Source organism: Ahaetulla prasina, chromosome 1 (genome assembly GCF_028640845.1).
Source record: "Ahaetulla prasina isolate Xishuangbanna chromosome 1, ASM2864084v1, whole genome shotgun sequence".
Taxonomy (NCBI): domain Eukaryota; kingdom Metazoa; phylum Chordata; class Lepidosauria; order Squamata; family Colubridae; genus Ahaetulla; species Ahaetulla prasina.
In genome coordinates, this window is record NC_080539.1 from 144,450,221 (window position 1) to 144,465,079 (window position 14,859).

The 14,859-nt window shown below is 39.9% G+C and overlaps 1 protein-coding gene across 1 annotated transcript in view; it reads left to right on the top strand.

Moving 5' to 3' along the window:
* CSMD1 (CUB and Sushi multiple domains 1) overlaps nt 1-14,859 on the top strand; it is a 1,133,931-nt gene that overhangs the window by 738,679 nt on the left and 380,393 nt on the right. Inside the window, exon 7 of the mRNA XM_058177365.1 lies at nt 14,615-14,692. Within this exon, the coding sequence (XP_058033348.1) occupies nt 14,615-14,692 (78 nt within the window). The remainder of the gene's footprint in view (nt 1-14,614; nt 14,693-14,859) is intronic.

Below are 14,859 nucleotides of genomic sequence, written 5' to 3' on the forward strand. Positions count from 1 at the left end.
CAACGGCTTCATATAAATGTTGAACAGAAGGGGTGAGAGGATCGACCCCTGCGGCACCCCACAAGTGAGGCACCTCACGGTCGACCTCTGCCCCCCTGTCAACACCGTCTGCGACCGGTCGGAGAGATAGGACGAGAACCACCGATACACGGTGCCTCCCACTCCCAATCCCCCCAACCGGCGCAGCAGGATACCATGGTGATAATGTTTGTATATCTCATTTTTTTTATGTGTTTCACTTTTCTTCTTTAGAGTGTAACTGCTATTCTAATAACAAATCCTTCATAAAAGTTATTTTTTATTTATTTTTATTTATTTATTTATTAAATTTTTATACCGCCCTTCTCCTGAAGGACTCAGGGCGGTGTACAGCCAAAGATAAAAAGTTGATATACATACAATTTAAAACCAAGATTTAAAACTAAGCAAATTACAAAAGGCCAATATTAAAATTTAAAAATTTAAAAAACCCTAAGGCAATAAAAACCCAATTTAAAATTAATAACACTATTATGCCAGTCCCGCTTGGATAAATAGATGTGTTTTCAGCTCACGGCGAAAGGTCCGAAGATCAGGTACTTAGCGTAAGCCAGGGGGAAGTTCATTCCAGAGCATCGGGGCTCCAACAGAGAAGGCCCTGCTCCTGGGGGCTGCCAGCCGACATTGTTTGGCGGACGGCACCCTGAGAAGACCCTCTCTGTGGGAGCGTACGGGTCGGTGGGAGGCATAAGGTAACAGCAGGCGGTCTCGTAAGTACCCGGGTCCCAAGCCATGGAGCGCTTTAAAGGTGGTGACCAAATCTTGAAGCGCACCCGAAAGACCACAGGAAGCCAGTGCAAACTGCGTAGTAGCGATGTTACATGGGAGCCACAAGTGGCTCCCATTACTACTATAGGCTACTCTTATTACTACTACTTCTGGACTAACTGCAGTCTCCGGGTGCACCTCAATGGCAGCCCCATGTAGAGAGCATTGCAATAATCCAACCGAGACGTAACCAGAGCGTGAGTGACCGTGCATAAGGCATCCCGGTCAAGGAAGAGACGCAACTGGCGAACCAAGCAAACTTGGTAAAAGGCCCTCCTGGAGACGGCCGCCAGGTGTTCATCAAAGGACAGCCATCCATCCAGGAGGACGCCCAAGTTGCGTACCACCTCCTTTGGGGCCAATAACTCGCCCCCAACAGTCAGCTGTGGGTGCAGCTGACTGTACCGGGATGCCAGCATCCACAGCCACTCCGTCTTGGAGGGATTGAGCTTTTCTCCCCATCCAGACCCGTACGGCTTCCAAACACCGGGACAGCACTTCGACAGCTTCGTTGGGGTGGTCCGAGGTGGAAAAGTACAGCTGAGTATCATCAGCGTACAGATGATAACTCACCCCGAAACCACTGATGACCTCCCCCAGCGGTTTCATATAGATGTTGAACAGGAGAGGCGAGAGAATCGACCCCTGAGGCACCCCACAAGTAAGGCACCTCGCGGACGACCTCTGCCCCCCTGTCAACACTGTCTGCGACCGTTCAGAGAGATAGGAGGAGAACCACCGATAAACGGTGCCTCCCACTCCCAATCCCTCCAACCGGGGCAGTAGGATACCATGGTCGATGGTATCAAAAGCCGCCGAGAGATCTAATAGGACCAAGGCAGAGGAGCAACCCCTATCCCTGGCCCTCCAGAGGTCATCTACCAACGCGACCAAAGCCGTCTCTGTGCTATAACCGGGTCGGAAGCCGGACTGGAACGGGTCTAGATAGACAGCTTCATCCAGGTACCGGGGAAGCTGCCATGCAACCACACTCTCTACAACCTTCGCCACAAAGCGAAGGTTGGAGACTGGACGATAATTCCCTAAAATAGCTGGGTCCAGGGAAGGCTTCTTGAGGAGGGGTCTCACCACCGCTTCTTTCAAGGCGGCGGGGAAAACCCCTTCCAACAAAGAAGCATTTATAATCCCCTGGAGCCAGCCTCGTGTCACTTCCTGGGTAGCCAGCACTAACCAGGAAGGACAAGGGTCCAGTAAACATATAGTTGCATGCAACCTCCCCAGCAACCTGTCCACGTCCTCGAGAGCCACAGAATCAAACTCATCCCAAATAACCTCTACAAGACACGTCTCCGTCATCTCGGTTGGATCATCACAATTTTGGTCCAAACTATCCCGAAGCTGAACGATTTTATCGTATAGATAACCGTTAAACTCCTCGGCTCGTCCTTGTAAAGGGTCATCCCGTCCCCCCTGATGAAGGAGGGAACGGGTCACCCGAAACAAAGCGGCCGGGCGGTTATCTGCCGATGCACTAGGTAGGTCTTAGTAAAAGACCTCACTAGTGTCCGATCAACCTCGGAACGGCTAGACCTCCAAGTGCTCTCTAGGCGTCTTCTCCGGCGTTTCATCTCTCTCAGTTCCTCGGAGAACCAGGGAGCCAATTGAGATCTACACCGGGTCAGAGGCCGCAAAGGCACGACACGGTCCAAAGCCCCGTTTCCAGGCCACAACTAGTTCTTCAGTCGTGCCGTGTAATGTTATTGCATTACATTCTTAATTAAATTATCTTTCCATTGTTATATATATATATATATTATTTGCATTTATATCCCGCCCTTCTCCGAAGACTCAGGGCGTCTTACACTATGTCAAGCAATAGTCTTCATCCATTTGTATATTATATACAAAGTCAATTTATTGTCCCCAACAATCTGGGTCCTCATTTTACCTACCTTATAACGGATGGAAGGCTGAGTCAACCTTGGGCCTGGTGGGACTTGGACCTGAAGTAATTGCAAGCAGCTGCTGTTAATAACAGACTGCATTAGTCTGTTGAGCCACCAGAGGCCCTTTTTTTAGAATTTTATGGTTCTACTAAAAAAAAGTGGTGTTATTAGCTAGTTTTAGAAAATACACTTTTCCCAAAAGGTTTCCACAATTTTGGCCTCAACTGTAGATGAAGTTTAGGCTTAGCTGCCTTGATGTTAAGAATCTCTGAGAACTAAGAATCTTTCTGCACAATAAAAGGAAGAAAACAAACCACTGCTACATTATTTTCCTTTCAATATTTTGCATTTAGCTTACAGTATATATTGACTTACATTAATGTCAATAGGAAAGAATTCATTTACAGTAGCAGGGAATTCAATTTACTGAAATATACAGGAAATAATTAAGAAATGTAAAACGTATAGTTTGCATGCACTTTGTCCTGCAGATGAGCCGTATTATTAATCAGGCAAATGTGAAAGATTGAAATTTGTGAGTTGTGACATGCATTTAATCTGATTTGCTTTGTGATTTATACTGAAGCATCTTAGCGATTCCTGATTTGCATCTCACCAATTTTTGGTTTTCCTTTTTCCTTCTGACATTGAATCTCTCACACTGGTGAGGTAAGGGCTGCCAAAATTATCACATGGAAAGAAGAATCTCTGACAAAAATTCCCTCCTGAAATCAGATTTGTCTCTGCCTTTGTTGGGGAACAATTCATCTATTTCTCCTGGGATGACTCCTCAGTAACTGTAGTTTAAGATAATCTCAACATTAAAATAAAATAATGTAACTATTCAATCAGGAAACCATAAATCCAGAAAATTGCCTTCCCAGAATAATATTTTCATCCAGTACTCAGAGGTAGGTAAAGAAAGAGCAGTTACATTAGAACATTAGAAATCCTGTGGGTTCTCTTTAGTAATAATACCTAATGTACAAGGATTTACATATGGTTACCCATAACATATGTAACAAAGTATACAGGTAGTCCTTGTTAGTGACCATAGTTGGGACCTGTAATTCAGTCATTAAGTGAAACAGTTGCTAAGTGAAACTGTAACTATCCTCATGAAGTGGCTCACCAGGCTAATGCAGCCTGTTATTAACACACAGCTGCCTGCAATTACAATTATTGCAGGCTCGAGTCCCACGAGGCCCAAGGTTGACTCAGCCTTCCATCCTTTATAAGGTAGGTAAAAGGAGGACCCAGATTGTTGGGGGGGCAATAAGTTGACTTTATATATAAATATACAAATAGGATGAGACTATTGCCTTACACAATGTAAGCCGCCCTGAGTCTTCGGAGAAGGGCAGGATATAAATTCAAATAATAATAATAATAATAATAATAATAATAATAATAATGATGATGATGATGATGATGATGATGATGATGATGATGATGATGATCTTACTTCAGGTTTATAGGTTTTAAGTGGAACAAATAAAAGTACTGCTATCATAATATACAGTATATGAATCTTGATACAAAATTCATTTTCAGAACAGAACAGAACAGAACTGAACTGAACCGAACCGAACAAAATAGAATAATTTATTGGACAAGTGTGATTTGACACACAAGGAATTTGTCTTCAGCGCATAATCTCTCAATGTACATTAATGAAGGAATCTTCAGCTACCTCTTAATATTCTTTGGGTAATACATTTTGAAAGGTTTTTGGCCACTAAACTGGATATTTTATATTTTGCATAATGACCTGATTCTATTAAACACATTTCTCTACAACCATCGGAATATTTTTTTCCGGTTGACATAATATTTGAATTACCCCAATTTATTGTATAAATAAAATATTTAACAGATAATTGTGTTGGTTTTATAGTTAGGTAAATTTATTAATAATCATTAACACAATTTGCACACTATCTAACTCAGCCAAATAAATTATTTTAACTTCATAAGTTTGTCTCATCAGGCATGTCAAAATTAGGAGACGAAGAACATTCTTGATATGTTTCACACTGCATTTTCATTACTGGGGAAATCATTTAATTGGTAATTACATTAAAAGAAGATAAAAATCATAAACCAAATAAAGCATTCTACAGGAAACAAAATTCCTCAATACTTGAACTAGAAGTGATTTGAACCATGCCAAAACCCTTTTTTCCATATTCAGTGAAGCTAACACTACAGATATTGGCATTCAAGATAGCATATCAATCGGCAGTCTTATATTAAGCTTTACACCACATCAGGAAAACAGAATGTTCAGAATAATTTATTCTAGGTAATACTTTTTGGCCAATGGATCGAATTTGTACCATGCCAATAGAAGAGAATATTTGTAACACAGGGTTGAAGTGTGGAGTCCTTGGTGCCTTCTGAGTTTGGTGGTTTTCTTACAGACATTTTATTACCATGCTAGGTAATACCATCAGTGTAAAAGATGTTATCTTTTTCTGAATCTTGCAGATTTTATCAGTTATCATCTCTCCATTGGTCAAATCTTTTTATAGTCTCGTGCATATAAATATTTAATATTGAAGCAAAGAATGACAAATATGAACTAATCCCTTTTCCCCTTTTTATCCCATACTTTTAATGTTCTGCTTAAAATTAATGATCTCTTTATATCTTGCATGCATGTGCTGAACCAAAGACTTTTTCTGCAAACCATCTGGGAATCTCACTTCTTCAATAGACACAGTCAAGCCATAAAATAATATAACCCACTCTGTCACCCAAATTAAATAGTTGGTTTGGTAACACAGCTTGAAAGTTGGTACTGCCGATCCATGTTCTTTTTTTCAGTTCTGATAAAATCTAAATCATAAACCTCAGCTTTCTTTGCAGAATTAACTCGATTGCTCATCTCTGCTGCTCATTTTACTTCCTATTGCAATCATTTGACATAGGAAGGTAATCATTTTTTTTCTGCTGCACTTCTTGTTAACAAAAGTTTCTCCATCTTAAAATATCTTCCATTATATTTTTAAGAATAATTATTCTTCAACAAACCTTTGTTGTTTTCTGCTAAGTAAATCCCTAGGTTCTTGACCTTTTTAACAGAAACATTAAACACCATTATTTGCAGTACATATTACTTTTTTTCTTCAAGTAAATTCCATCTAATCATTTGAGTCTTGTTTTTTTATTAATCCAATATCCTAATACCGAGCTACATTGCTGTATGTATTCCATTATCATTTCTAGAAATTCCCTTGGAAGAATAATTGTCAATAGAAAATCATATGCATTTATTTATTTTTAAATTGCTATTTTAATTCCTATAATTCTATCTTCCCAATCAATGTTCAAATGCCAATAGAAATGAAGAAGGAAAAAAGGGACAACCTTGTTTGTCTCCTTTGTTAAAATACACTTTGTGATAAAAGTCTGTTTACAAGCAGACTTAAAAGCAAGATGAATGTACAACCATTTTTGCCATGGCATTTGTGTTACTGTAATCTCTGTTTCATGGCTTCAGAAACTCAACTGTTTCCTTAAGTCATTCTCAGCGTAGTCCAACTAAATTAAAGCAAATTCCTCCCAACACAATTCCTCAGTCCTATCACCAACCTTGATCCAATTAGGCAAACTGCCAAAGGCCTTTCTTGGCAAAAGTTCAGAAGACACTGATACAAAACAAATGCAGCAAGACAAAGCTATCAACGTTGTTTTCTGGCAAAGAGTCCAAACACCACTGCTGGTCTTTTAAGCCTTATGGGAGGGGCCAATCATCTCTTGGCCATATTCCCAAGTTGTCTTCTTTGCTTGAGCTGCTCTTGCCTTCTGGCAGCTCTTCTCATACGTGCATGAGAAGGCTCCTCCTGTTCCTCTGCCTCACTACTATCAGTCTCTGGAGGCTCTGGAGTCCGTACATCACTCCCCGATGGCCCTGGCCCCACCTCTGCCTCCAACACAAAGCCCTCATCTGGGCCTTCCCCAGCCTCCAGGACTGGCCCATGCTCTTCCTCAGCCTCATCGCTGTCTGATTCCATTGCCAGCTCCGCAGGCTGCTGGTGGACCACAACAAAGCTATGCTCCAAATCAAGGGCGGTATTCATTTACTTTTGCTACTGGTTTGCAAATGTGAGCATGCGCAGGCCTTCTGTGCATGCACAGAGCATCAAAAATGGGATGTGATTACATCTGGGGAGTAGGTGGAGCCTCCCCATTACCAGCTACCAGTTTATCCAATCCAGATAGAACCGGCTGAATGCCACCACTGCTCCAGATGTTTTGGGATTGCACCCAAGGCCCCTACGACTATTGGTACAACCTTTGCCTACTTTGGTCACAGTTGTTCTGTTTCTATTTGCAGGTCTTTGTATTCTGTTATCTTTTCCTCTTCTTTCTGTTCTATTCTGCTGTCTCCATTATCTCGGATAATGACACGACACAGCATTTTGCAGCAAGTGTCTTTCTCTGCTAATGTAATCATGGTTTTATGATACGGTGGTGAACCTGTGTATGAGTCTGTAGGGAAATGTGCCTTCTTTGAATCCAGAGACTGGGAGGTAGAAGAAGGCAAGAATTTTTTAGTGCATGCTGCATACATAAATGGGAACAAGCTAGACATTTAAAAAAAAAATAGACATAGTGTAACAAACTAGAAATTGACCAGAGGGTTTAAAGCTGGATCTGTCGATAAGGTTGTCCTTGAAATCTGCTCATAAATTCTGAAGGCAAGGTGTAGAGGCAAAGTTCCCACAAATTGGGAATTTCAGCAAGGCAAGACAAAAGGTCTGTGCCCTAGCTGAGCCATAAGAAGATCAGCTTGACTGCCTAAGGAGAATGAGGTTTTGGAAACACTAATATGGTGCTAGTGCTGAACCAAGCAAAAACATCACGTGTGGCGAACCAACTATCTCCCCACATAAGAGAATATTAGGACATGTTAGTTCACTCAGCTGTTTGAATTCTTTTTTCCCCACAAAAGGATTATTTGAATGTACGGTGTTATGTGTGACCTGAGTATAGGAGCATACGTGTTGCTCTAGAAGCAACCAAAAACAGAAGAGAGGCATAGGCCTCCCTTTTTAGCTGTCTATGGAGATTCTCATGCATCCAAGTCATGGTGGTCCAAATGGTGCTTTTTCAGGAGGCAACTGGACTTTCTGCCTCTTGAAAAAGCACCTTTGGGTTCTCCCTTTTTAACATAATAATAGCAGTTGAACAAAGGGGAAAAATACAGACAAAAACCAATGATGGTATATTATATACATTCATGGGGGCTACCCTGTAGAATGTTTGATAAAATTGCTTTTTCTGGCAGTTTATGAAGGTGATGGTTAGTGTCGCTCAAAATTGTTTTATGGCTTTTCCGAAAAGGAATGCAGGAGCATAGCTTTTGAAGAAGATAAGTAATATTCTGTTTATCCCTACATGATTTTCTTGGAGGACAGCCCAATACATATAAAGATAGTCCTCAACTTATGACCATGGTTGAGCCCAAATTTTCTGTTGCTAAGTAAAACACGCGTCAAGTGAACTTTGCTCCATTTTACGATCTTTCCTGACATAGTTGTTGAGTGAATCACTGCCATTGTTAAGTTAGTAACATGGTTGTTAAGTGAATCTGGCTTCCCCGTTGACTTTGTTTGTCAGAAAGTTGCAAAAGGGGGGGTCACATGTCCCCGGGACATTGCAACGGTCATAAATACAAGTCAGTTGTCAAGGATCTGAATTTTAATCGCATGACCGTGGGGATGCTCCAGTGGTCCTAAGTATGAAAAACAGTCATAAATCACGTTTTTCAATGCCATCGTAACTTTGAACATTCGCTAAATGAATTGTAAGTCAAGGACTACCTGTATATCTCTGCAGTAGTGATAATTATTATTTTTATACAGTAAGATGTGAGATGAAATGGTAGTGATGCTGTAGAGCAGCCTTCCATACCTGGCCCTCTACAGATAGGTTGGTTAATGACAAAGAGTCCCCATCTAGTGTGGTCACAAACAAGCTGGGGATGATGGATCTTGGCTGTACACCGCCCTGAGTCCTTCGGGAGAAGGGCGGTATAAAAATTGAATAAAATAAAAATAAATAAAAAAATAAATAAAATAAATGGATCGTTTATTCTATCAAAGCTGTAGGATGCTCCATTCAGAGAAGGCTGTTGTTATAGCATTATCAGCCCAGCATAATGCTGAAGCAGATTGTCATCTTGAGTTTTTGATACTGATCATCAGCCAAGGCAGGAAACAAGGCCGAAAAGGTATCATTAACAATTAAGAAAGACCCTTTCAGTATATAACAGACAACCAGACAATTGGGATGGTAGAAAATGTGTTGAAGGTTTGTAATCTGTCCCTCTCTGCACCTCCCGTAGAATAGAATATAATTTTTATTGGCCAAGCGTGATTGGACACACAAGGAATTTGTCTTGGTGCATATGCTCTCAGTGTACATAAAAGAAAAGATATGTTCATCAAGGTAGAGACAACAATCTAAAAAAAGTGATGATGCTTTTATGTCTCCTATGAAATTCAGTGAGATCATTAATAGCCATTTGGCAATTTCAAGCACATTGAAGGAAACCGTCAGCCTTGCTTTCTCCTCTTTGTCATCTCCAAACAACAGAGTTCTCTGATTTCAAAGGCTTTTTAATGGAACATCCCTGGGTCATCCATTCATTTCAAAAGGTTTACTAAGGTTTGCTATTTTGAAAACCTGGTAGAAGGAAACTTGCACAAAAGGACCCCAGTATAACTAATAGTACACCAACCAACATCTAGAAACTACTTTGATAAATGGCTTACGAGCAGCGGCATGTTCAAAACAAGTTCCCAGGCCAGATCAATTTCAACTAAGATATCAGAAGATGTTTACAGGGCTGCTTTCATAAATGATCCTGAAAGTTATTTTCAAGAAACATGCCACTTCTTGGTGTGACTTGGTATCCTTTTTTTGGGAGGGGAGGGGAAAGAGAGAGAGACATGGCTTTCTATGTAATGACCCAATTTGGACACCGTAGTGGAGATAAAGAGTTGTGCTATCTATCTTCGATGGATGAATTACTTTAAGTGTCTCCTGGAAAAAAAAAATGGCAAAAATATTTTGGATATAGCTTGTCGATCGAAAGGTCAGCAGTTCAGCGGTTCGAATCCCTAATGCCGCGTAACAGAGTAAGCTCCCGTTACTTGTCCCAGCTTCTGCCAATCTAGCAGTTTGAAAGCACGTAAAAATGCAAGTAGAAAAATAGGGACTACCTTTGGTGGGAAGGTAACAGCATTCCGTGCGCCTTTGGTGTTGTTCTGTTTCCCTCCCCCAATACTCCCAACAAAGAGTCAGTCAAAGGCCTTTTTTTTCTAATTTATTTACATAGATAAATGTTCTGGCCACGTCTACCCACGGGCCTGCCAAGTCTCTGGAGATAACGAGGAAATTATAGATAAGGCCAGAATTACTCACAAATATATTCTTCCCTCCATTGATACAGTTTGCCCACACAAATTCATTGCTTTGTCCAAGACAAAAAAACAGGAAGTCCTGCCTCCTATTTATAGTCTCTGCAGATGTCACTGCATGACCATCATTCCTTGGCTTTGTGCCAACGCTTCCTCTGCTGCGCGTGCCGGTCACGTCTGCGCAGTCTTGCATCACTCCAAAACTGTTCTTGGGGCGTTGCCAAATCAGAAGAAGGCTCGGGAGAATCGGGCCTTGCCGGCCCCTCCTCCTCCCTTTGGGTGGGTGCCAGGGAGGGAGAGGGCCCAAGAGAAGTAGGCCTTGCCAGGTCTTCTCCCTCACTTTCTGAATCATCTGAGTCCAGGAGTCCGGGTCCAGGAACCTGGGTCACAACAGGTGTTTAGTCATGCTGGCCACATGACCATGGAGATGTCTTCGGACAGTGCTGGCTCTTCGGCTTTGAAACGGAGATGAGCACCGCCCCCTAGAGTCGGGAACGACTAGCATGTATGTGCGAGGGGAACCTTTACCTTTACCTTTTACTATTTTTACTACACCATTGTAGCCAAAATCTGGCTCACCTAAAGCAATCAAATCACTTTGAAGATGCAACATAATTTTATTTGCATGAAATCAATAAGTCTCTCTCTTTATGTAGTTGTGTGTATGTGTACGTGTGTGCGGATGTGTGTATGTGTATATGTATATGCATATAGATATAGATATATATACCTGTGTACACACAAACATCAACAGACACACATACACACATTTCCAAGCGAAGCTTGAGCACTTTGCTGAGCAGCCCTGAGCAAAAGCAGAATCACAACCAGAGGTGGGTTTCAGCAGGTTCTGACCAGTTCTGGAGAACTGGTAGCCGAAATTTTGAGTAGTTTAGAGAACCAGTAAATACCACCTCTGACTGGCTCCACTCCCATCTATTCTCTGCCTCCCAAGTCTCAGCTGATCTGGAGGAAATGGGGATTTTGCAGTAATCTTCCCCTGGAGTGGGGTGGGAATGGAGATTTTACAATATCCTTCCCCTGCCACAGGCAGCCAAGCCAAGCCACACCCACCAAGCCATGCCATGCCCAGCAAGCTACGCCCACAGAACCGGTAGTAAATTTTTTTGAATCCCATCACTGATCACAGCATATACACTTTTGACCTACTACATTACAAAGATAAAACAAAGGAAAAAGGCAGACAGTGTAGATTCCAATTTGAGGTTAAAATGTTTTAGAGACATCCATCTGAGTGACCTAATTGTTATTTATCCCTTCCTACCAGATCAGCAAGCTAGCCATGCTATCACCGAGATATGGTCAGTGAGTATTTGGGCTACTGGTTCCTAATTCATATGGGGGGAGGGGAATCTCATAGGTTTGGTAGTGAATGCAGATTACATATTTTTGTGGGTGAGGACCTTTTACCATCATATCACCATTCAACCATTTGAAGTCTATGTATTAGCTTGCTCATTTTCACTTATTGCAGATAAGGAATGTATACATTTGACATGTATACATTTTAGAAGTTACTATTACATTATCTCTTTAAACAGGAACAAGAAAGAAAAGAAAAAAAAATATATAATTAATTAATACATACAAATGGACAAATAGAACACAATTCATGGCTAAAATGGTGAAGGCATCTGTTCTTCTTTCAAGCAAAACATTGCTTTGGGCAATTAATAAGTCAGCATCTGGTTATCAGGGTCAGCATTAAGGATATGCATAAAATATGAAACATTACAACTACAGCCAATAGTACAGTATATTCAGATAATTTCTGAAACAGATGCATTTCACACTGTTGCATTTTGTTTAACACTCCCTTGGGTTAATTTCTGATAAAGGATAAACACAAAAGATATAGTTGTCAGATCAGGCCAGAACATCAGATTTTTTAAAAAGCAGGCATATGTTGAGCTGACATAAGTATAAAGGTAAAGGTAAAGATTCCCCTCGCACATATGTGCTAATCGTTCGGGACTCTAGGGGGCAGTGCTTATCTCTGTTTCAAAGCCAAAGAGCCAGCACTGTCCGAAGACGTCTCTGTGGTCATGTGGCCAGCATGACTCAACACCAAAGGCACACAGAACTCTGTTACCTTCCACCAAAGGTGGTCCCTATTTTTTCTAGTTGCATTTTTTACATACTTTCAAACTGCTAGGTTGGCAGAAGCTGGGACAAGTAACGGGAGCTCACCCATTACACAGCAGCACAGGGATTCGAACCGCATAACTGCCGACCTTTCGATCGACAAGCTCAGTGTCCTAGCCCCTTGAGCTACCACATCCCCTTGACATAAGTATAGTAGCAGAATAATAATAATAATAATAATAATAATAATAATAATAATAATAATAATAATAATAATAATAATAATAATAATTAAAAAAACAATTTTAAAAAGCCTATCAAATGAAATTTGGAACTTTCAGAAAAATATGGAGGAATCACAAGAAATGCTGCAAAAGGAAAGATAAAGAGAAAAAAACTTGATCCGTGCTTTTAAAATCTGCTGGATCAAAAGCCATCCCCAGCATAGAATCCAATTGTAGATTATTATAAATACAAATTAATTGCCTTTTTCTCCATAGACAAGCCAATTCTGAAATGAGGTATTTGGAAATAGAGAACTATAAGGAATGGGACTATATTCAGTTCACTGTTCCCAACAAGCAAGTCCTCTTTACAGAGATTCAAATTATTACTGTGAGCATCTTGTGTCTATTCCCCTGGAGGCATTGAAAGGACTCTCAATGTATAGAAATGGTTGTTGAGTTAACATGTTAACATGTTTCCCTCTTCCCCTCTGGCTCCTATTTTCTTTTTTTGAAGTATCTTTTAGATGGTTAAAGATATTGTTTTATTGATCTATGTACTAGCCCTAAAAGCATTTCTGGTTGAACGGAAGGATAAAAATGCTTAAATAAATGTTTGGAAAAACCTGGGCACAACAGGAAACATAGAAAGTGGGAGAAAAACTTCAGTAACTTTGTCTTACATTGAGTTAGCTTATCATAGTTTCCTTTCCACTGAGAATTTTTTTCCTACAGAAAAGTGGTTGATGAAATATAGGCTTCATAGAATAGAATAGAATAGAATAGAATAGAATAGAATAGAATAGAATAGAATAGAATAGAATAGAATAGATTTTTTTATTGGCCAAGTGTGATTGGACACACAAGGAATTTGTCTTGGTGCATATGCTCTCAGTATACATAAAAGAAAAGATACCTTCATCAAGGTACAACATTTACAACACTTAATGATAGTCATAAGGTACAAATGTAACACTTAATGATACAACACTTAATGATTTATTTATTTATTTATTTATTTATTTATTTATTTATTTATTTATTTATTTATAATTTAATTTCTATACCGCCCTTCTCCCGAAGGACTCAGGGCGGTTTACAGCCATATTAAAACTACAAATACAAATAACAATATTAAAAGCAAATTAAAACCAAATATTTAATGGCCACATCAACTAAAACGGTCAAAGACCGACATAAAACCCATTTAAAATTACAATTAAAATTATACTTAGGCTAGTCCCGCACGATAGTCATAGGCTACAAATAAGCAATCAGGAAACAATCAATATCAGTATAAATCGTAAGGATACCAGCAATAAAGTTACAGTCATAAGTGGAAGGAGATGGGTGATGGGAACGATGAGAAGATTCATAGTAGTGCAGACTTAGTAAATAGTTTGACAGTGTTGAGGGAATTATTTGTTTAGCAGAGTGATGGCCTTCGGGAAAAAACTGTTCTTGTGTCTAGTTGTTCTGGTGTGCAGTGCTCTATGGCGTCGTTTTGAGGGAAACAGTTTATGTCCAGGATGTGAGGGATCTGTAGGTATTTTCACAGCCCTCTTTTTGACTTGTGCAGTCTACAGGTCCTCAATGGAAGGCAGGTTGGTAGCCGTTGTTTTTTCTGCAGTTCTTAATATCATTTGGATAATGTGTCTCTGAAGCTCCATGCAATCACCAAGCTGCTTGCTTAAGACATGTCACATAGGAAGAACATTGCTTAGCTCTACCTGTTGATCACTTGTACAGAAATAATAAGTTTCAAAATTTTGGTGCATGAATGATTGTAAGCACTAAAGAAAAAAACAACAGCATGACGTGAAAAAGGCAACCTATTTAGTATCTTGTACTTTGAGTCTGATTTACTACAATTCATTGCAATATCTGTAGCCATTTTCACATACCATAAACGAATATTCTGCAAGTTAACAGAGGAACAATTGAGAATTTTTGATAGAAGAAAAATTATTCCCCCAAAAATTTAATTTTAAAAGGTGATAAAATGAAATATTTACTTACGGGCAAACACATTGATACCTTTTCATATTAACCTGAAGAGTTCTTGAGGGCAATATTTCTTTCCGTATAAAAAAATGTGCAGGAGTCTGAGTGTGTTTGTTTTGTTTTCTTTTTACAGTGAAAAAGGCAATTGAGCTGAAATCGAGAGGCGTCAAGATGTTGCCCAACAAAGACAACAATCACAAGAATTCTGTTTGTAAGTTTGTCACTTTTTCTTTCAAGGATTGAGTCCTAAATCCACAACACTTTAATAGATGACCAGAGTTTTAATGTAAAACGTACAGGATGATTAAAATATCAACTGAAAAAAAATTATTAAACAAGATACACAACAGCCACCATTAGATTGTTTTCTGTGTTTTG